This window comes from Pleurodeles waltl, chromosome 9, assembly GCF_031143425.1.
Source record: "Pleurodeles waltl isolate 20211129_DDA chromosome 9, aPleWal1.hap1.20221129, whole genome shotgun sequence".
Lineage (NCBI taxonomy): Eukaryota > Metazoa > Chordata > Amphibia > Caudata > Salamandridae > Pleurodeles > Pleurodeles waltl.
The window spans coordinates 1,090,203,248-1,090,227,638 of NC_090448.1; the positions used below are offsets into that span (position 1 = coordinate 1,090,203,248).

Consider the following 24,391-nt stretch of genomic DNA (forward strand, 5'->3'; position numbering starts at 1 on the left):
AGAGTTAACGGTTTGGGATGTAGCGTTAGAGGAGGGTATAAGTGTTAGTTGTTAAGGCACTATAGGTTAAATATTGGCAGTACATGGTTTAAGTCCATGGAGTTACCAGTTAGGGGTTAAAGCTCATATTTACAAGTAGCCTGTGCTGTGGTGTGTCACTCTTAGTGACACACCGGCAATGCAGATGTCTGACACATATCTACAAGGCCACACAAAGCCGCTCTGCGTGGCTTTTAAAGGCCCAGTAGATATAGAGTAAGGCAACACAACACAAGTCGCTGTGTTGCCTTACTTTGCGCCAGGGAGGCATTTCTATGGGTTTTGCTTGGGTTGCCCATGCAACATCCATGGATTATGGCGCATTCCCAGATTTACAAGTTTTTGTAAACCTGGGAATGCGTCAAAAGCCTACGCAACCCCAGGGGTGGCGTAAGAGTGACGTAATGGGAAGAAAGTTATTTATTTCTCCACGATTTTTCCTCTTTCGATGTGTGCTGCATTCTGCAGCACACACAGAAGGAGGAAAACGACTCCAATGATTGTTTTGTGCAGGAAGGTATCCCTTCTTGCACAAAAGCAATCATCCCCATAACGCAGGCGCCCTTGCACCATGGTGCAAGGGTGCCAACGCTGGCTCATGTCAGCAATTTCTGCACCAGTGCAGAGGTAAAGGACAAAAACGCACGTATGTTGTAGATGTGGCCCATTTCTGCCCTTTCCCGGTGATGCAGTGTGGCGCAGCAAGGTACTTTCTACGCCGCCCTTCGCCACTGGGCCTCATAAATATGACCCTAGGGGACCAGGGTTTAGCACCTAGGGTTGAGGGTTTGGGGGATAAGATTAAGGATCTGGAGTATAGGGTTATGGGTTTGGCATACAAAGCTGAGTTTGGTTACAGGCATTAGGGGATAAGGGGATATGGTTAAATTATTACATTAGCTTAGTGTCACTGTTCGAAATGTATTTTATTTAAGGTGCCCTGATGAGAGTTTTTGACCTATCTGTAGGGGAAACAAAATGTTGATTTTTGCAGTAGCACGGCACTTAGCCAATTTCTATTTAAAATACTTTCGATTCTAATTGATTAAATCAGAAGTGTTACAATTAATTGATGCGATTCTTAAATGAAAAAAATAATGAATTTCCAAGGTGATCAGTTATTCTTTTAGCTTTCTTATATTTTTAGGGTACGCTGCGTGTTGACTTTGCGTTTCTTTAAGAAATATAACGTTTCAATAACATTTTATGCTATTTGTGTACCTTAATGGATTGGAATTTGATTTTGTCTGCTGTCATTATATCGTTATCTTGTTTCCGAACAGCACTTTGATGTGTGGTGTGCTTTAGCACCTGCTACATGCTTTAAGCAAGTAAAAAAATACAGTTTAATATGCAATATAACTATTCTGCTGCCAAATTAGGACAGAGTGTATCTTTCTGACTCACGTTTGTAGAATTGTGTTCTTGCTGTGGTAATTCTCCCGTGCAAGGACAGCTGCCAAGTCAGCAAGCGCACGAAACCGCTGCTCCCGTGCCAACATGTCTGCCTCGATGGCCTCCATTTTCTTGGTGGCAGCCTCGGCCTGGTCAAAGGTCTCAGGCTGAATGTTTTGCTTCTCGACCACCCTGTTCATGTCCTGCAGGTAGCTTCTGCGCAGGTCTGCCTTTTTCTGGAACCTCTGGGCCAGCTGCTCCAGCTTCTCCAGTCTGACCAGCTCACACTGAAGAGCCTTCTCCCGGTTATGCTCGGTCTTCTCCAGGAGGGACCAGAACTTCTCAATGTCACTCAGAGATTTGCCCTCAGGAGGTGCATATGGGCGGAGGTTGTTTGCCCGCAGCTTGGTCTGGATGTTGAAGAGGTGAGCCTCAATCATGCCTCGCTCCTGGTACTTGGGTGGCTTCTCCACCGTGCGATACGTCTTGAACTTCAGCATGAGCTGCCTCATCCCCTTCAAGGAGTTGGGAAAGTGTTGATCGTTCATCTCCAGCACCTTCTGTTTGATCCACTTGAGAAGTTCAGAGACCATCTGCTCGTACTGGCTCTTCAGTGTGTCTATCGCAACCAGGAGTGACATTATCTGAAAAAAAGCAAAAAGGATAAACATGAGGCAAGATGTGGGAAATATAATGGAACCAACACCAGGAGTAGGAAGCTAACAGTGTCAGTAAACATGGGTTTAGTAGCGAGAGGCAACTACGGTTGTAAAACTACCACTGTACAGCATAGCTTCGCCAATCTGTGAAGCAATGTAAATATACTTGCTTAGAGTGTATACTACAATAACAATATGTGCCGCCTTCAGTGGAGTCAACATGTGAGCAATAGGTTGCCCAGTGAATTGTAACCATCAATATAGATTTCACAGAACAGATTGACGTGTGCATGCATCATAACGGAAAGATCCCTGCACAATCGCCCATGAAAATTCAGTGTAGGTTAATTGAGGAACAGTCTGTACCATGCCAAGTCTACATGAGGCATGGTTTAAAAAGTTGCTCAGTCTTTGCAGCATTGCAGGAATAGCTTGCCAAAGGGGTGTACTAAAATAGCTGCTGCTAGGCTGGTATGGAAGTCAATTGAACTTCATGTCTGGATTTCAATAGATCCAACAAACTCCTCTGCTTCTCACTACAGGAAGAATCTGATAATATCCTCTTGAAGAACAACCCTTTCCAGAAGTAACCACGTTGATCGCTTGCCCCTCATCCTTCCAACTTTGATGAAAGTCTTGCTTGCCCTCACTTTCTCTGCCTTTTCTATGATACATAACTCTGCTGCTTGCTATGTAGCAGGGGTGTCCATTGGATGTCCAGACACCAGATCCATGTACATTTGTAAGGATAGCCACATAATGTAGATGTTTGCACAGTGAAACTTAATGGAACTCGTTAGTGTCAAAGTCGGTGGTTATCCTGAAAATGTGGTATGGGTCCAGTCCTCCTGGACCTATGTTGAAGATGCAGTCATGGTAGCTATTTTCACATTGTATACCTATCCATAAATACATACTTTCTCCTTAAGTGCAGCTTTCTCTTTTTAGCTACCAGATATAAGTTATTTTTCTCGTTTTTGTTTCTAAGGCTTATCTCATATGACCTATTTTTTGGTTGAATGTCTCAATCCCCTCTGTAGATGTTCAAGGTGGGGTGATGTCTGTCCTAGAGCACACCACTGTGCCAACGCAATTTTCTTTATTTTCAGTCGGCAAGGGCACCCCCTCTTTGGCAGATCAATGATGAGGATTCTGCAAGCTACAGAACTTTCACTTTTATGCTGTTTGATTTCTATTATGGATGCTGTGCTTCATTTTAGGCGGGTACTTAAAATCCTGGACCACACAATACCCACTGACTCACTAGCACACCCCACGCTCAGGCTGACTTTATCCGATGCACAGGGCTATTTACCTTTCAACGGATCTTCCCACTTTCTTTCCGTCCTACCAGCAAAAATTAAGAAAAACTCAGTAACTAAGAACCTTCCATGGAGCTTCTAAAATGTCTTTACAGAATCTCAGCAGGCCGAAGATGCTAGCTCACCACATTCACAACCATCTCTGGTCAGACTAGTGTGAGGTGGGTGTGTGCTGGAAAATCGTGAACATTCTGTGTCACTGTCAACCATGTGAACACGAAACAAGCCTAAAATCACAACAGCGCCAAGGCTTGAAACTGGTCCCTGGCCACAGGGATCAGGATGTGGGTTGAGCTGCTCTGATGTCGGCAGTGCAGGAAGTTATTGTAGGATGTCCTAATTCCTGGACAAGGTTCTTTCTCATATCCTTGTCCGTGCAAAGGGACAAATTGTAAACACCAGCCCCAGTGAGCAGAGTCCATCAGTACCACATGATCGTGTGCACACGTAGGTAGGGCCTGAGGATGAGATGTCTTTATGAGAATAGTTTTCTGCCCCTCAGTTTATTAACCACAAGTGACGGGTCCTTGTCTCACCTCCCAGAGAGCTGCATCTGAAAAGACCGACTCGTGATCCCCTGGGATTCAGTATAACCACAGTGATGCGTGGATGCTAAATCCACGCCTACCTTTTTATACTGAATCCCAGCGGGCTTATTTACACTGAATGGAACTCAGTGACACTATTACAGACTTACAGTGGCATTGATTACAAGCCACAAGTGATGGGCGTAGTCTCAGTCATCAGAAATCAGCCCCACATGAGCTCCCCCTCAGGGACTCTTGGGAAACAAACTGAGTTCACCACATTCACACCCTCCAAGGCCAGACTCACATGGACCCCTCTGAAAGAAACTGATTACCAAGAGTGATGAGCGCTGGTTTCATTCCTCAGACAACAGTATCTAAAGAGGCCCCCTCAGCCCCTCGTGGGATTCAGTATGAGTGATAGGTGCTGAGCTTCAGCCCTGACAACTCTGCCCCCACTGACCAGAATGACTTACACCGCAGGGGCCCCTGTCAGAGAAATTGAACACAAAGCATGAGGGATGGGTGCTCGGTGCTGGTTTCAATCCTCCCCTTTCCCCACAGACCAGGCTCACGTACACCACATAGTCTCCCTTCACAGAGGCACTGGCTACAAAGCGTGGGCGGTGGGTGCTGGTTTCAACGCCAAGACAGCAGCACCCGAAGAGTCACCCTCATGGCCTCTTGGATTCAGGACCAGTGATAGATGCTGAGTTTCAGCCACCCCACCTCTCATTGCTTCCTAGGCCAGCCTCACTCACCTCACATACACCGCATGGGCCCATGGACATCAATTCAACAAAAGGCCAGCGGTAGCGGAAGTGACATCTTACACCATTTGACCTTTACTTTCGCCCACGACACATGCTTACACATACACACACGTTCGCACATAAAGACACTCACCCGCGAGCACGAGTACAACATGCATTTAGAAGCATTTTTACTTACCTATATTGCAGCTAATTGCACTCCATTTTTTAAACTAAAGTGGATAAAATTATTCGCTATTTATGTAATAAAAAAAAAATGTCAGAAACCCATGAAAGTGGAAGCCCAGCAGATGTCCACTCGGACAAGCCGCCCATGCATTCCAGGCGAATGATTTTGCTTCCACTGAGGCCTGGGTTGCAAAGGCAGTGCCAGGGGTCGCAAGGGCAAATTACGTCCATGATGGGTGCTAGTACCACCTCCCATGACGCAACTATCAGGCGTGTAACATCCCATCAGAGCTTCCCCAGGGGTGATCACTCCCACCTCCAACACACCCCGGGCCGCACCAGGCTGTTTTAAACTCCCGGTTGTGAGACATTGCTGGAGGCGCACGTGTCGGAGGTTCCCCAGGAAGGATTGGTACCTGAGACACACCCACCTCTAGAGCTGGCGCCGCCTCCCCTGCCGGCAGCAGCCCGGCCTTGTGGATGTTCAGCCATCGCACCCAGCTGTTGCTGAAAGATCCCAACAGGTGCATGGCCCCCGAGAGGCGAGAGGGCCACGCGCGCCAATAATGGCTCTGATCAGATTGTCTCTGCCCTGGCCATCGAGTTCAGGGCTGCTTCCGAAGGAGCGTCCGTTCTTCCGGGGGACAATCCTATTACTGTCTTGGAGCAGCAGCCCGTCCCAGGAGTTAAACCATTAGAGGATTAGCAGCCGGACCATAACAAACAACACATAGGGTGTAGGCGAGGGGCAGATGGAGAGAGAGAAACGGAGAAGAAAGAGAGCAAGGGAGAGGGGGGAAGACGAGAAGAGAGAGAAAAGGGAACAGAGAGACAGAAAGCGGAGAAAGAGAGGAGAAGCAGAGAAAGAAAGGCAGACCGAAAGAAACGTATACACACAGTGATAGATTTAAATACCGTGCACTATGCATTTTTATGTGGACTATATTCATTTATGTTCCGTTCATGAAGCACTCTACAACTTGACTGTAATATGCCTCTGCCATATATGGTAACTATAACTTGCGCCCCCGCCATGCACAGTTTTGTCATCACTAATGAGGTGCGAGTTGTAGTTACCTTAGGGCACACGTTATAGTTCCGTGAGATAAGTATAACTATAAATGTTGAATTTAAATGGTTTTGTGCGTTTAAAAATTGAATCTAAAATTAACATAATAGGCAATTTCGGCCTTGGGACCCCCAGCCTGGGGGCCGGCCACTTGATGCTGGATGCCCTGGCCCCACCCAGGGCACCCAGTGTGCAGTTTTGGGGATCACGGGGGGGGGCTGGGGGTGGTGAGCTCAATCCCCCATGGTCCCAGCTTCCTCTATGGGGATATTCCATTTTTTGAATATGACTACTGTAGGAAGCTGGCCTGGCTTGTAGTGGGTACCAAAGGTACTTACACCTTGTGCCAGGTCCAGTTATCCCTTATTGGTGTAGAAGAGGTGTTTCTAGCAGCTTAGGCTGATAGAAGGTAGCTATGGCAAAGCAGCTTAGGCTGAACTAGGAGACATGTAAAGCTCCTACTATACCACTTGTATCATATGCCCAATATCATAAGAAAACACAATTCTCAGAGTTACTAAAAATAAAGGTACTTTCTTTTTATGACAATATGCCAAAAGTATCTCAGTGAGTACCCTCAGTATGAGGATAAGATATATACACAAGTTATATGTACACAAACCAAAATTAGGTAAGAAATAGCAAGAAAAGGAATGCAAACAGTGTAGAATCACAATAGGTTGCAATAGGAACACATATGTATAGGGGCAACACAAACCATATACTCCAAAAGTGGAATGCGAACCACGAATGGACCACAAACCTATGTGAGCTTGTAGAGGGTCGCTGGGATTGTAAGAAAACAGTGAGGGTTAGAAACATAGCCCACCCCAAGACCCTGAAAGGTAGGTGTAAAGTGCACCTACTACCCCCAGAGAGCCCAGAAGTCGAGATAGGGGGTTTCTGCAGGAAGAACAAACACCAGCAATGCAACAACAATGGATTTCTGGACCTGAGTACCTGAAAGTCAAGGGGACCAAGTCCAATAGTCGCGACAGTGTCGAGAGTGGGCAGGAGCCCAGGAAATGCCAGCTGAGGGTGCAAGGAAGCTGCCACCGGATGGAAGAAGCTTGGAGTTCTGCAAGAAAGAAGAGAGCTAGGGACTTCTCCTTTGGAAGACGAATGTCCCACGTCGCAATGAAGCTTGCAGAGAATGTTCCGACGCATAAAGACCGCAAACAAGCCTTGATAGCTGCAAGGGTCGCGGTAGAGGTTTTTGGGTGCTGCTGTGGCCCAGGAGGGACCAGGATATCGCCACTTAGAGGAGGAGACAGAGGGGGCGCCCAGTAACTCAGGGAGCCCTTATAGAAGCAGGCAACACATGCAAAAGTACCTGAACAGGCACTTGGAAGGAAAGTGAACCGGAGTCCACACAAAGTCACAAAAGTGAGTCCCACGATGCCGGAGGACAACTCAGAAGGTTGTGCACTGCAGGAAGGAGTGCCGGGGACCCAGGCTTGTCTGTGCACGAAGGAAATCCTGGAAGAGTGCACAGGAGCCAGAGCATCTGCAAATCACACGGTACCCAGCAATGCAGTCTAGCTTGGGGAGGCAAGGACTTACCTCCACCAAACTTGAACTGAAGAGTCACTGGACTGTGGGAGTCACTTGGACAGAGTTGCTGAGTTCCAGGGACCACGCTCGTCAGGATGAGAGGGGACCCAGAGGACCAGTGATGCAGTCTTTTGGTGCCTGCGTTAGCAGGGGGAAGATTCCGTCGACCCACGGGAGATTTCTTCAGAGCTCCTGGTGCAGGGTGAAGGCAGGCTACCCTCAGAGCATGCACCACCTGGAAACAGTTGAGAAAGCAGGCAGGAGGAGGCGATACAAGGTTGCTAGTAGTCGTCTTGCTACTTTGTTGCGGTTTTGCAAGCGTCCTGAGCAGTCAGCGGTCGATCTTTTGGCAGAAGGTGAAGAGGGAGATGCAGAGGAACTCTGATGACCTCTTGCATTCATTATCTATAGAATTCCCCAAAGCAGAGACCCTAAATAGCCAGAAAAGGAGGTTTGGCTACCTAGGAAGGAGGATTGGCTACCAAGAGAGGTAAGAGCCTATCAGAAGGAGCCTCTGACGTCACCTGCTGGCACTGGCCACTCAGAGCAGTCCAGTGTGCCCCCAACACCTCTGTTTCCAAGATCGCAGAGGTCTGGGACACATTAGAGGAGCTCTGGGCACCTCCCCTGGGAGGTGCAGGTCAGGGGAGTGGTCACTCCCCTTTCCTTTGTCCAGTTTCACGCCAGAGCAGGGCTGGGGGATCCCTGAACCAGTGTAGACTGGCTTAGCCCATCAAAGCATTTCCAGAGGCTGGGGGAGGCTACTCCTCCCCAGCCCTCACACCTATTTCCAAAGGGAGAGGGTGTTACACCCTCTCTCAGAGGAAGTCCTTTGTTCTGCCTTCCTGGGCCAGGGCTGCCTGGACCCCGGGAGGGCAGAAACCTGTCTGAGGGTTTGGCAGCAGCAGCAGCTGCAGTGGAGACCCCGGAAAGGCAGTTTGGCAGTACCCGGGTAGTGACCTATGTATAGTGTACACGTGTAATGGTGTCCCCACACTCACAAAGTCCGGGGAGTTTGCCCTGAACGATGTGGGGGCAACTTGGCTAGTGCCAGGGTGCCCACACATTAAGTAACTTTGCACCCAACATATAGGTATATATAACAAGACATATAGGTAACTTATAAGTTACTTAAGTGCGGTGGTAAATGGCTGTGAAATAACGTGGACGTTATTTCACGCAGGCTGCAGTGGCAGGCCTGTGTAAGAATTGTCAGAACTCCCTATGGGTGGCAAAAGAAATGTTGCAGTCCATAGGGATCTCCTGGAACCCCAATACCCTGGGTACCTCAGTACCATATACTAGGGAATTATATGGGTGTACCAGTATGCCAATGTGAATTGGTAAATTTAGTCACTAGCCCGTTAGTGACAAATTTGGAAAGCAGAGAGAGCATAACCACTGAGGTTCTGGTTAGCAGAGCTTCAGTGAGACAGTTAGGCATCACACAGGGAACACATACAGGGCACATACTTATAAGCCCTGGGGCCCTGCCTGGCAGGGTCCCAGTGACACATAGACTAAAAAAACATATATACAGTGAAATATGGGGGTAACATGCCAGGCAAGATGGTACTTTCCTACAACTACAGCCCAAACGGATTTACACCAAATTTGGCAGAAATCTAGATCTTGGCCCAGAAAGATCTCTTTTTTGTAATTTGGTGTAAATCCGTTTAGTAGTTTTGGAGTTATTAAAGAAAAAATATTTATGTATATCTACATGAAGGGTCCGCAGGTCCAACAGATCTCATGCTGCGATCTGACCGGCTGCCACCACTTCAACCAGGAAGTGGTGGCAGCAATCTTGGGACTAGGCCTGAGTCCCAAGAAAAATACAAAAGCACAAAAAATAAATACAAGGGGGCTTGGTAGGAATACCCTGACCCCCTAGGCCTGGTGGTAGGGTTTCCCAGGGAACCTGCCAGGGCCACAAACATTTTTGTAAAACAATACCCACGTATTAGCAGATAATCTGCGTCAAAATGTAAAAAAAATATATAATAAGTACGGTCTCCTGCACTTGTTCTTCTTAGCCCCCTGGGAAGACCAGGCCCCAGGAGGGTGGTGGTGGGGATTCTTTATATTAATACAGGGGAGGGAGAGCACACGCCCCCCCTCTTCTGCTGATTTCAGCCCCAGGAGCCCATCATCCAGGGCCCAGATGTTATTAGGAAAGGGAAAAGGGAAGGCGGCCCGGTGACCCTTGGATACAGCCTTATCACAAAGTGGGTGGGACCATGTCCCCCCTCCCCCCTCTCGGGCTGATTTTGGCCCGTGGATGCCATCCCCCAGGGCCCAGCAGTAGTTACAAAAAAGGGGAGAGGTGCACCTAGCACCCCTGCCTGCGGCTGATTTCGGCCCTGGGGACCCCATCCCCTGGGGCCCAGGTGTATTAGTAATGGGGAGAGGTAGCCGCCCCACCTCCTTCCGAAGCCATTGATGGCCCTCAAAACCCCATTCCCCAGGGCCAGCTCCTGTTATTTCCAGGGTGCCCACCCCCGGAACATAGCAGTTTCCCTGCCTGCACTGGCATGGGCAGGGAAATCTGTGTTTGCTCTCACTTGGCGGGAACAATTTCAAAGCTTCCATCATGCGAGAGCTAACACAAAGCCCGCTCCCATATGGAGGGAGCTTTAAAAATGCTCCTGCCAGCTGGGAGCGGACTTCATAATAGTTTTCAAAACAGATCTGCATATTGCTTCCACCCGCAGGGAGCTTCATTTTTAGCTGCTCCCTGCAGGCAGATGCGGGAAGCCAGCAGGGGATGCTCGAGGCCTTTGGCTCCCCCCACCCTGCATTGAGGATGTGGTGGGTGGCCTGGGTGGGCACCAGGTCACCCACCCTTTTTTGGCGGGGCCCCGGGGTTTGGGGTCAGGTTTCTTGTGAACCTCAGCTGGCCAGTAATTTGACAATCAGTGATGTGGAGACATTACATAGCTTATCATCACTTGAGGATACACAATTGTGTCATGAAGATCCTTACTTGAATTTTCTTCATTTTGATATAAATGTGGACATGAGTTGGCATAATGAATTTAAACCGAATTTGACTTTCCTACCTATGATCGCATGTGTGGCAATCAGTGTTTTTGAGAAAGGGTTATTAGTGACTTGAAGAGGATGAGATACCAGCATCTCCAAAGAGATGTGGTAAAGAAAAACCTGACCACTAGCCGATTCAGGGCCCTAGAGGGTCTAAAATCAGATCCAAGTCAATCAGATAAAGAAGGAAACGTGTATCTACTGTAAAAAAAGATGTACCTTGAAGAAGGCAGGCGGCAATTGGCCGATGAAACATGCTACATGATCTCCAGCAGGTCTGACTGCAGGGGGGGATGGGTGGAGAACAGGTTTAGTTTGAGATGCTCACTGACTGGAGAGAGAGAGTTCTCTTAGAGTAGGAAGAGTAACTATTTTTAAAATGTGATAAGTCAAATATTATCATTCTTTATTTACTTCCCAAATCACACAAAGATGCCAACAATCCACCAGGCAGACCTATCATGCCTGCCATTGGTTCTCTGCTGGAGAACACGTCCAGGTACATTAGGCCTTTTTTTCAGCATTACCTGCCTTTCTGAAAAATACTACACTTTTCCTGACCACATTTGAGGACGTTCACTGGGAGGAAGACTTTACTCTAGTCACCCTCAACACCATCAGCCTCTACACGTGTATAGAACTGGAAGCAGAAGTAATGTCGACATTTTTTAAGAGTGTGGTCTCTTCCCTACTTGTTACATTCAAAGACGATTCTGGATATGTTTTTTTTTGGTCTGAATAACAATTTTTTTATATTTGATGACAAAGTTTGCAAACAGAGACAAGGGACAGTGATGGACACTTGCTTTGCTCCCAGCTATGTGAATCTTTTCATGGGCTGGTGGGAGGAGAAAGTGGTCAGAAGCTACACTGACTTTACAGAATTTGTAGTTCTGTGTGTTAGTTACATCTTCATCATCTGAAAGGGTGATGAGGACTCTGCAGTGTGGTTTATTGAGTGTCTGAATAACAACACCTACAACCTACACTTTACAGGCCATATCAATACAAAGAGAGTTGAGTTTCTGGATGTAGAGGTTATGGTAGTAGGACATAGTCTGAAAACTAGATTGTTTTGCAGACATACTGCTGGTAACAGTCTCCTCTTCACAACTGCTGCCCTCCCTATGAATACAGTTTACAGTAGTCCATATGGAGAACTGTTGAGAGCAAAGAGAAAGTGCAGTACTCTAGAGGCATACACTTGCAGGAAAAAGATCATGTCAGCAAGATTCAAAGAAAGGGGCTATTCCACTAAGATCAAAAGCTGTGTAGAGGATTGTTGATGTTACCAGACAGAGTTTACTGTACCCTTGTAAAAATCCCCTGAGGTTTGCAATGAGGGGGTGAGATTTATCATGACATTCTCCAATCAGGCATACACGATGAAAAGAATCCTGAATAAGCATTGGCATGAATGACACCCTCAGGAAATACATAAGTAATGCTCCTCAGGTAACATTTAGAAAATGTAATTCCCTTAAGGATAATTTGAGTAGGAACCACATTACAAGCTTATCACTTAAAAAACAATCACACGTTTTTTTTCTGTTGGAGGAACTGCAAAGCCTGCACAAACAGGTGTGATGTGTCTAGTTTCACAGTCCCCAATAGCAACAGGGATTTTATATTTTGGAAAGTTACCATTTGCAACACAGAATATTACATATACTACCTTCTGTGGCCTTGTGGTCCACCCTGTGTAGGTAGTAACCTCCACAAGGCAAAGAAACGGGTATCAGAGCACTTACGAGCAATAAATCAAAATGACAATCAATACCCTGTAGCGTGACATTTCGCTGACACCCATCAGTAACACAGGCTTACTTGGTTTCTTTGTGACTGACACCATCCTACCCAGCAGTGGGGGTGGGGATAGGGAAAAGGCGTTACACAGGTTAGAGTCAAGATATATTTTGGATTTTGACACCTTAGCTCCCCAGGGTTTAAATCATGATGAAGAAATGGCAGCACATTTATATTAATGTGGGGATGAAGCAATAAGTTTTCCTTCTGTGAACCTCAAGTGTTTTCAAATATTTTAACCTGGTTTTAAAACATTTGTTTTTTTGTTTCGTTTTTTACTCACACTGGGTTTGGATGTATGGGGGTATCGTGGGCATGGATATCTTTGATGAGCCTTCATATCGTTTGAATGACAGACATGTCTACATGGGTGAGACGTATGCTTTTGATATCATTTTAAGGTGGCACCCACTTGGTTATATGTGGATAATACTTTGAATCGGAAACTTACTATGCAATGGGGACTGCACCTTCTTTTGAGTTATTCTCATGTACAATTTTCTTTTATATTATCAAATTTTTCCTTGGATATTTGTATTTGCATGTCGAAAAGGAATCATTTGTATGAAAAGATTGATACTGGTATTTCCATAGAGTCTGATATCTACAAGGTACGATTGTGTTTTCAGATAAATACGAATGCTGATCATATTGCTGTTATTTGGTTTTTCCTGTGGTCCTTGTTGCCCATTCACATGTATGCCGGATTACGTTTAATGTTATGGTGGTGTAAATTATCAGTCGAATTGGCTTCAGTTATATTCGTAAGAAGATGTTGATATTATCACTAGTGGGGCATGACACACATTGATGTGGAATTCAGTGTAACGGTGGCGGATTTCACATATTGCAAAGAAATGATGAACAAGTATTTTTTTTATATGACATATGTTGACTCTTTATGTTTAGGTTACTTTATTACTACATTTAATGTATATTATTGCTATGATTCAAGCACTGTTCCAAAATGGCACCCGTTATTACCATCAGATTCTGTACTGAATGATTGTTTACCCTTTGTCTATGTTTACTATTTGGTTATTTATTTCGGGTGAGCGGAACTCTTGTAACCTGTGAGAAAGGCCCTGCTGGTCCGAAATACTTTGGTAGAAGCCAGCCGTAATAAACTGTATTTTACAAATCTACAGCAGTGTCTGAGCGGGGAGATACATTGTGCAGGTACATATATATGTGATATTCCAAAACTCTTAGTAGAAGGAGTAATTGGCACTCCAACAGCTTCAATTCACCTGTTTATTTGGGCAGAAGAAAACAAACAACGCATTTCAGCTGTACCCAAGCCTTGCTCACTCTGAAATGCCATCACCAATACTGTTGCTTATAAACAAAATCATTTCCATATTGCAATATGAACATAAACAAAGGATGAAACTTAAAAAATTAATCTAAAAATGTTTCTGCCATGTTGTCCCCACTTCAAATTATCTACCAGTATATCAAAGTTTAAATATACATATGCTCTTCTAACCCTTGTTCATATTGAAGTAATCAATACCGATGCACACAGCAATACATTCATATACACAAATTAGGTCACATCACAATTATCAGATTCCCCCTTCATGAACTTTCTGTTAACCCTGGCACATAGATAGGTGGTCAGGCAGAATCTGACACCTAGGCCTGCGGTTACTGACTGACGGGCACAGGTAGGGTAACACATAGCCGGCAGACAAACACGCAAACAGGGAAACATAGCAGCAACACCACAATGGTCCCAGGAGATCAGCCCAATAAAACACACATGGCCAGAGGGGTGCGTGCAATCCCAAAACACCATAAAGTTAGATGCCACATGTGGTTAGGAACAATTAGCCAACGAGAACACATCACACACAGCACGCACAGCAACCATGCATCCCTCATGCCGAACATCTGAACACGTACTTGTTGGCCCACATTGTGTCCATGCAAGGTCTAGGCCCACCTGCATTTGATATCTGGACCTTATTTATGACTCCATAACAACTGATCACATTCTTAACCAAGAAAGGTATGTTTTTTATTACTTTAAGGTACATAGAAAAATGTATAAAAACCTACACCAAACTGATGTACATCGAAAGACAGCCTTCAGACCCTGGTTCTGTAACTGCTCTCCCAGCCGTAAAGTTTAATTAAACAAACTATCCTGTTTTGCCAGACACCTCTTGTCTATTGTTTTGAAGGTAAATTAACATTCGAGCAACATTTTGGCGAGCCAGCCATGAGAATATTGGTTCCTCAGATCCGACTGTTACTGAAGGAAGGGGACCCTGCCTGGACGGATTTACATTTACTCAACAAGAAAGTGAGCAGACACCACAATTGATTGAAAGTTCTGTTGAATCGGCGGGGTGGTGGTTCATCCTGAAGCCACCGTCAGCAGAGTAAGAGACTGCATCAGAGCCTTAGTCGTAGCATTTGGTGTGTGGCAAACTAAGAAAAAGCAAAACCTGCCGAATTCACCTTTTTTAAATTGTCAGCATTAGGAAAGTTGAATATTGTTTGAATCTTTCTTTTTGCTTTGGGTTGTTGATCACTTGGACTGCTGGGAGTAACACAGATGGGTACGCATTAGGCCCTGTGTGTGTTATATAGGGTCAGCACCTCTGTTTTAAGAGGGGTCTGTCGCTTGGACTACTGGGTGTGACATAAATGGTACGCATAGGCTCTGGGTGAGATATATGAGGGCAACAACTCAATCTTACTAGGCTAAAGAGGTTTTCACAGTGCTACCAGGTTATTAACACTGCTAGTATCTGAAAGAAGTGAGAGGTGTGTTTGCTTGGACTGCTGGGCATGAAACATATGGTAAGCAGGACCCCTGAGTGTGACATAGGGTGTAATTCAGACATTAGGGAACTAGAACGATTGTGATACAGGAGATTAGGCATAGCTTGTATTTGGCCAAGGAGGGCCTATGGTTGTTGAAGTTATTCCTTTCTTTCTCCATATAAATTGTTGCAATCTTTACCCCGGAGTTGATATCAACAAGATTATCAGGCTCACATAGGGCCTGATTCTTACCTTGGCGGTCGGCGGAGAGGCGGCGGTCGGACCGCGAACAGACCGGCGGTCCAAAAAATGGCATTCTGACCGCGGCGGTCACCGCCGCGATCGACCGCCACTTCCCCACTCCGACCGCCACGGCGGTCATGACCGACGGGCTGGAGTTCGCACACTCCGGCCCGGCGGTCGACCCAAGACCGCCAACCGTATCATGACCCTGCTTACCGCCGCGGTTTTTGGCGGTCGGGAACCGCCATGCGAACCATGGCGGTAGGCACTATCGGGGCCAGGGAATTCCTTCCCTGGCACTGATAGGGGTCTCCCCCACCCCCCACTGCCCCCCACGAGTCCTCCCCCCACACCCTCCACCCCCCTGCCACCCCCCAGAGGTGGTACGAACCCCCTGCCCCCCCCACCCCGACATGCACATACACGCACCCCGACATGCACGCACCCCCAACATGCACATATGCACACCCCCTACACACACACATACACAACGGGGGCACATACCCGCACACATACATGCCGACATGCGCACCCGCCGAACTACACACATTGCCCAAAGGCACAGCAGCACCCCCCGCCCGCATGCACGCACTCACACACCCCCTCTACACACCCCCATGCACGCACACATCACACAACACCCCCCCACCCCCTCCCCTCACGGACGATCAACTTACCTTGTGTGTTGGTCCTCCGGGAGGCGACGGGAGCCATAGGGACGTGACCGCCAACAGGAGACCGCCAACAGAAGACCGCCACACAGAAATGTGGGTCGTAATTCTGGGGGCGGTGTTCTGCTGGCGTGGCGGTGGAGGTTGACCAGTCTCCACTTTCCCGCCGACCGCCAGTGTGGCTGCTGGCGGTATTCCGGCGGAACGCTCCCAGCGGTCGGAATACGCGCAGCGGCATACCGCCGCGGTCGGCGGTCTTTACCGCGGCGGTAACTCGGCGGTCTTGCGAAAAGACCGCCAAGGTCAGAATCAGGCCCATAGTCTTGACCACTGCGCAGAGCTTCCCCTGGTCACAGGACAACATGCGCTAGGAGCAGAATAAGGTTTTGGTGATAGGCTGTTACCTTTATTTTTTTGTGCTGTGTCAGATTTTCTTCAAGCCAGATGAAATAGTGTTGTTTTGATATTGTGACACTGGTAAATTAATGTGACTCTGTTTGTCTTAAGTGTTGTGTTTTGTTGATGATTTATGTGCTATGAAGGCCTTGCTGATTCCCACAAATTGCTATTTGATGCCAAAGTAAGACTCACTATTTTGATGTCAAATTTCCAGCTCTTTGAATTAACCATTGCACTTTTTCCTACATTGTGATCCTTCGTATGCATTTGTGTACGTTAAATGTTTATTTTGATGCATCTGTGAACAACTTTGAGCTCATTAAATCTTGTATTCCCTGTGTATGTATTTTCCCACTGCCAGAGTAGAACTAATAATCCCATTGTATATATTTCCCTACTATCAGAGTGGAACTAGTAATCCCCATGTACATATTTCCCTGTTACCAGAGTAAAACTTAAACTTCTATAAAAACAGAAAAGTTAGAATGCATATAACTCAAAATCACACACACACACACATACACACCAAGGCACACATGTTACCCTGGCCAACAGAGGGAACCTTCAACACCAACATAATTGAACATACAAGAACACACATACAAACAAAATACACAGGGCAAAAGAGGGAGAAAAGAGAAGCATTAGTAGAATTATCGGCCCTCCTCGAGGAAGCCGAGGCCGATAACACTGACCTGCCATCAGCAAGCGAGTCATTTGCACCTCCCCTGCCATATGTAGGTATGGTGGTGCTCTCCCCAATGCCTGCTAACCCTGCGTTAGGCTACACCAATCCGCCATTCGACGGAGCCCAAGGGACCCCAATAAAACAACAAGCTCTCAGGTCTAAACATTACCGACTAACAGGCCAATAATCCCAGGCACTCCCTGCACCACCCCAGTCTAGCACTACAGCTCCCCAAAGTTCGAACCCCCATCCCTCACGTTCACGCCAACAAAACTCAGCGGCACGGCGAACACACACTTCAATGGTTCCGGGGAACCCACCCAAATGACAGGGAGATTCATAGCAGGTCTGGACAATGAGGCAACTAGTGGGGGTGATAAGAGGGGTCCCAGTCCTCTGGGATCTGATAATGAGGGAGAGCCACAGAGTATGCTCAGGTAGCTAAGGAAACAACAGAAAGTGAACTTGAGGGCAGGTCCCTATTAAAAAGGACAGCACATAGCTTAGAACGAAGGAGGCAATCTAGGTTGGATTTAGAAGAAAAGTGTGAATTAGGGAGAGAGAGCTTACACCCTGGAAGCCCAACAAGAGAGTACAGCAGCGCACCCCCCACCTGAGGAGAGCAGGGGTAGGTATGGATTCCCAGTTGTGGAAGAATCCGAGGTAGAATCAGAAGACAGGCTTTTGACTGGGGTCCGAGCCTCATGAGAGCACCAACGCAGGAGAGGGGCTGACCAGGAAACCAAGAAGAACCAAGATTGCACCTTTGCGTGTGCACAAGGAGACCATCGACAAAGACGTCCGTTGCTCCTTCTGTACATGCAGGACAAGTAAACTAACCCCAAGGGATATAGCAGCGCAGGAGGAAGGTGAGATACTTGTGTGACCCTTTTGTCACCTTCTAGACCACTGGAATGAAGGAAGTGATCAGTATGATAGACCCTGGGTGAAGGAGGGATCCTTTGAACCGGAGGACATATGTTGCGGAAAACTGCATCCTGCATGGCAGGGGAGATCCCAAATGGAACTTCTCTTACATGCAGGATTGTCTAAGGAGATGGGAACACTATTTGGAGGAGAATCCAGTGGAACTGCCCAAAATGAGACTATGTCCGCTACTGCAGAAGGGCACGTCAGGGACTATTTATGCGCCAGGAGTTCAGATGGATAAGGAAGGGCTAAGAGCCAAACTGCTGCCGTTGTTGAATGGGGCAGGGAAATGGATCTCATGCTTTGAGGACATGCTGGAGTAGCCCTGGCAATAGGCGATGTTAAAAGTCTGCTAAGTAGTATTATCGGAGAGCAGACTAACACAGTGCTCGCCCGAGCTTGCATCCTAGCAATCACGCTGACACACACCTAGCATGACGGGACACATTCAGTTCTTACTGGCACTAAATATGGACAGCCCTGAGAGAAATGTGCCCTTACTGCCCAAATTTAGGAGGGTTGATGGCAGAAACCATGAAACTTGGGGAGACCATAACACATTTTCTAGACAGAATAAGAGAACAGTGGGGACAGAAGAGCCATGGACCGATATGAGCCCTCAGGTCGTCTTCTTTTTCAATATCCTCAGAAGGTATTGCCCACCAAAATACAAAGCGGTTTGGACAGTGTAGTAGGGCTGGACACCAAACCCTTTGTGGGAAATACAAGCACACATATTGCACTTTCATAAAAAGAAACAGGAAAAGGACAGGGAAAAAAGGGAGCAAGGCAAGATGGACACAGCTGAGTTGGTCCAACACAAACTAAGGAAGACCACGCTTGAGGGGGGGGGGTCACATTGGCCGTAAGGGAACAAATGGCACTTTTCTGAAGGGTGCTCTGCTAAAAAACCCTTGAGGATTTTAATATAGCTATAATGACAGAAACAAGGGAGGTTGGCAGCAGCCAGACCTCATAGAAGGTCACTATCGCCAAAGAATGGGCCACATGGCCGACAGGTGCTGGCTAAGGCCATATCACAAGCAGAAATCGATGAGCCGGGGCCAATACCCACCGAATTTCCATCCACAGAACCAAGCTCAGCAGAACCTGAATGCACCATAAATTCAGTTGTAGGGAAGTCAGTGCACTGCCACACCAACGCAAGAGGGGTCAGGTAGTTGAACCAACACTTTGACTTCAGCAACCACAGACATGGAATCCAGGCCAACAAGGACCGGGGCCATAACCGTGGCAGGGATGGGTAACTATTTGGGGAAGCAATGCCTTAGCGCAGACGCCAAACCCAAATGCGCAGGAAACCTTAGTATCCATTTTGCACACACTTTAAAATTCACTGCAGTAAAAGTGAAAGAAAGGCAAACGAGACAACATGAGAGATTCAAAACTTTACTTGCGTTCAGAAAACTCAGGGCTTCTGTATGTTCTGTCAACCGGGTATCCTCACTAGAGTGCACCATTTAGGGTGACTGGCGAAGCCTAGGCCTCACTCTGCTGCTGATCCCTCAGATGGGGCTAGTCGGCCACACCCCAGGGGGAGGGCAGTCTGACGAAGGGGAATGGACATCTCCCCAACCACTGCTTAAAAAGCACGCACCTAGGTTCCTGCACCTTCAAACGAATTGGGGTGGGTTCCAATCACTAAGTCAAAAGATTCCCATTCTCTGGCATTTAAAGATCCCCATTCTCGGGCACTCAGCTGGGACCAAAATTTCTTTCATAGCATGTAGTCCTAATGGCAATAGTGCCCCTAGAAAGTTAACAGCCTCTAGCCAAATGGAGGGCACCTTTTTGCCCCAAAATGAAGCTGTCTTCCAGTGCCAGGAGTCATGCTTCCTGCACCCTTGGGATAGTGAAGACCCCATGACCTCCACAGTACACTCACAAGTTCTGACAGATTGCGAAGCACTGCATGGCATTGAGTCAGTAGAGGGGAATCCACAAGAGCATCCAGCCATCCCAGTCCATTCCTATATTTTTGAAAAACTTGTTCCAGACTCCCTGAGGGGCTATGTTTTTGCCTCCTCCTTTCCCTCAAAGTTTTCTAGGTTGTAGCCAGGAGCTGCAGGTCCAAATAAGATATGGTCCGAGGGAGAGGGGGTGCTAGGAAAAGGGAGACCAACAGATCCATTATAGCTCCAAGTAGAATGGAACACAGAAGCATGCTCACCCCTGTATCAGGCCTAGCAACCAGCTAACATGCAAGGCCTCACACACACTGACTGAAGGGAGCAACAATCCCAATTTCGAACACCACAAATCAGAGGCACATGGAGGCTACAAAACAACTCTCTGGCACCCCTCCGGTTCATGACAGTTAAGATCAAGGGTCTAGGGGAGCGCCCAACGACCAAATAAAAGCAGCCCAAAGGATGCATCTAGAAAATGCATGTAGTCAAGACATCTGTCACCACTTGAGAGGGTCATATTGCATGCCACATGCCAGGACTAGATGGGTATGTATGTGACCTCAGGGCACGTGGCGATCGCAGACCAACGTTTGGTGCAACATACCTCCTCCTTTACAAATCCCCCACTCACACATAGGTCAAAAACACCACCCACACCAATGGCACCCCCATGCACACACTAGGGTACTGAAGGGCTGGCGACGCCAACAGAGCACCATTTAAAAATTAAAATTACCCACATGCACGAGAATCACCCTGTAAAGCATAACTTCAGATGGACACTTAGTCAGGCACGGAGAGGGGGAGGCCCAACAACCCATATAGAAAAAAATTGATATGTGCCTAAACATTAACCCATTTTTTCCAGATAAGTTATCATGGAAATTGCAGGAATTCCTAAGAAATAATTGGCAACATACAGGGATGTTATGTTCTTTCTTTCTTTCTTTCTTTCTTTCTTTCTTTTTTTCTTTCTTTCTTTCTTTCTTTCTTTCTTTCTTTCTTTCTTTCTTTCTTTCATAACAACCAAACATAGCTCTTGCCTAGCAGGTCTGCAGTCGAGCTGCTAACTTCACTACCTCTCCAATGGATCATCGCCTTCTCAGTGGTCGCACCAGTACCCTCAACAGGATCAAGAGCTACAAATTGCTACAAGAACTTTCCACACCAATACCCCTAACGGAATCAAGAGCTACAAACCTCTACAAAGACTTCGCACATCACTACCCACAACGGGATCCTGAATTACAGATTGCTCCTAAGACTTTTTCCGAACTGTTTACAACCAAGAAAACGCCCATCACCAGGAGACCATGGACATCTCTGCTGCAATCATCTCAAGACCTTCAATGTTTTATAAGTGTGTGTTTTTATGCATTTACACACCCTCTGTTTACTGGGGATGCTGCTGCATCCATGCATTTCCAAGGAGCAGCCTAGTCTAATGGAGTCTACTCAGAAAATGACACTGGCTTGCATAGGGACCTCTCCCACGTCAGCTATAATTACACCACACCCAACACTAGCATTCCACATGCACTACACAGTGCCCTTTTACACAACACATGGTATTAGCACATGACCGTCTTGAGCTCCAAGACATCAATCGGGTCATGTTATGTCTGTTCGCTGATACCGCATGCAGTAGGAGCAGATAGGCTTTACTTATCCAAAGAGGTAGCCTTTAAAATATCGAATTGCCTTCTCCATCTCTACCCATGTAGGATTAGGGCCGAAATACTAATAGAGTAGAGTCACACAGGTAAGAAGTAAATCTGACCTGCTACAAGACTAACCCCCCTCATTGTACCTTCTCACCGAGCCTAGCAATATCCTAGCTGAGCTAGACAGGATGCGTAGAAAGGGTGCTATAGGGGAGGATACTGTTTGGCCCCGAGATTCTTGGAGATAGCTAAACCACCTAACCATTGCAGAAACACGTCTGTTTCTGCTTCCATCTGTGATCCCAGGGTGGCACTTAGAGTGTCTGGGTCTGTCTTTGTTAACAAATTAACCACAGATATGGAGTTTCAGTACAGGCCCATCCACCTTGATGATATGAAGAGAGATGGGTCTCATAGGGAATGGTTAAATAACAGCGTAGAAAACCCCTTGTCAGCTGATCTGGGAATCTGAGATAGATAGGTACTTGTGGACAGAAGGGAAGGGACAACCCCTAATTGTAAGGAAACTCACACTGTATTCCTTATGTTTCAGAGACAAAGTAACAATTCCGCTGGGTACGAATGAAAACTGTGGAACAATCCAGCTCATTCCAGACATGCAATGGGGCATCTTCACGCTGATGGACACCTACTGGCAATGCGGTGAGTTTGCACACACTCAGCTCGTCCCCGTATGGCATGGCCTATGCTCCTTCGTCACCATACACACCCCAACCCTGGTCATCCCTGGAGAAGAGCTGTCTGAATTGTACCAACACCTGCTAAGGAAGAAAACAAGACTTTTGCATCAGGCTCGAGAGAAAAGAACTGCTGACTATTTTGGCTGGGCTCAGTACAAAGACATTCCTGAGGAATTCAGACTGCCCAAGTATTGGCAGGAGGGTCCATACCCTTCTTCACCTTGCAGACAAAAGCGAACGCATGCTGGTTGCATGTAACTCAATGGGAAATGTTCAAAATGATGGACAGCCCTTAGCGTGGCCTTAATGCAATCAGGGAAGAAGTGAAAGCCATCCGCCTCATGGTGATGCAACATCAGTAGGCGTTGGACATGATGACCGCACTGGAGGGTGGGGTGTGTACGAAGATTGGTGCATTCTGCTCCACTGCCATACCTGGCAATTACACAGACAATGAGACTCTGACTCTTGCCACCCAAGCATTGCACCAACTACAAAAAGACATGTGCAAAGAGGGAGACACCCCTGAGCAGGAGTGGTTCACAAACTGCTTCTCCTGGCTCCCCTGGTGTGTGCAGGTCATTGTTGCCCATTTTTGTCGTATTCTGTTTTTGTGTGGTTTCCTGCAAGGGGAGGTTTCCTGCTGTAAAAAAGCAGTCCTCAAATTGGGTACAATACAAGTAGCTAAACGAGTGGGACAACAAGCTCCCAACAATGTGACTATCATGATGCATGGGTTTGATGGTGTAGTTGAAAATTCAACTAGAGGGGGGAATGTTAATATTGGAGTAATCGATGTCAACCCACACAGTGATAAATTCCTATACACAAACGAAGTTGCATCACCATTATTAGATTCTTCTGTCATGAAAATGTAAATTAACAAAACGAATTAAGGTAAAGCCAAACATCCTTCCAGATCTGCTCTCGGGTGACCATATTTCGAATCAGCGACATTCAATACGGTGATAGCACTGTCATGTGCAAATCAATACATTGAAGTTAAATTCCAAATAACAAATATTTTCCTTAGATAATATTGAATCTCTTAGTATGCCATGAGGAATCAACCTTTTCACAATTAAGGCATGATTGGAGCTCCTCATAACATCCCAAGTGGATGTAAAGCAATATTCACATATTGTTCCAAAACCATATGATTCAATGTTCACTGTTATATGCAAATTAAAAATAAATAATGAAATAATAATTTAATAAATATATTAGAATAAATGGCGCCAAAGTTATTAGCAAACCAAAAAAATACATTTCCTATGTGAACTAGGTTCTAACCATAAAACACAGTGGTGATTGCTATATATATATATATATATATATATATGTATATATATGCACAAATAAATATATACATTGCATATAAAGAATAGGAAAGAACGAAAGCAGGAGAGAGATGAAGTGAAGTAGAGAGAAGGGAAGGAGTAAATAGAGAGTGAGAAATATTTGTATTGACACAAAGAAAGAGCGGGAGAGAGAAAGCAAGTGAGTGAAAGAAACAGAGACACTGGGAGAAGGAGACAGAGTAGAGAGAGAGAAAGTGAGAGGAGGGAGAGTGGAGAGAGAGAGAGAGTGCAAAAGAGAGAGAGATAGGTGAGAGAGACAGAGAGAAGGACGGAAACCAAAGTGAGAAAGCAGGATGTGTTTATTGATACAAGCACTAAGACATTTACCACATATACATAATGAAGAGAGAGAGGAGATGCCGCACTACAGTCTCCAATACACACATATGATTGCCATATTTTAGCACTTTAAACTAATTGTTTACAATTTATTTACAATTTATTTCTATACTTTCTTCTTCCAAATCAGTTTTGATTCAATAAAGGTTTGGAGCATTTTCATGCGCACAGGTGTGTGAGGGTACTTGAAAGACAAGGAGCATGTAGAGACTGGGGAAAGCAGAACAAAACTGAGATAGAAAGATAGATTTCAAAGGAAATGCAAATAAAGCACTGTAAACAAAAACAGTACTGGCAATTTCAGTAAAATAAAAAGTGATTCAGACATA

General features: G+C 46.3%; 1 protein-coding gene across 1 annotated transcript in view; it reads right to left on the minus strand.

The window, feature by feature from the left end:
• Positions 1–24,391, minus strand: part of SPTBN5 (spectrin beta, non-erythrocytic 5) — a 1,780,873-nt gene that overhangs the window by 1,660,279 nt on the left and 96,203 nt on the right. The window contains exon 7 of the mRNA XM_069208774.1: positions 1,447–2,078. Within this exon, the coding sequence (XP_069064875.1) occupies positions 1,447–2,078 (632 nt within the window). The remainder of the gene's footprint in view (positions 1–1,446; positions 2,079–24,391) is intronic.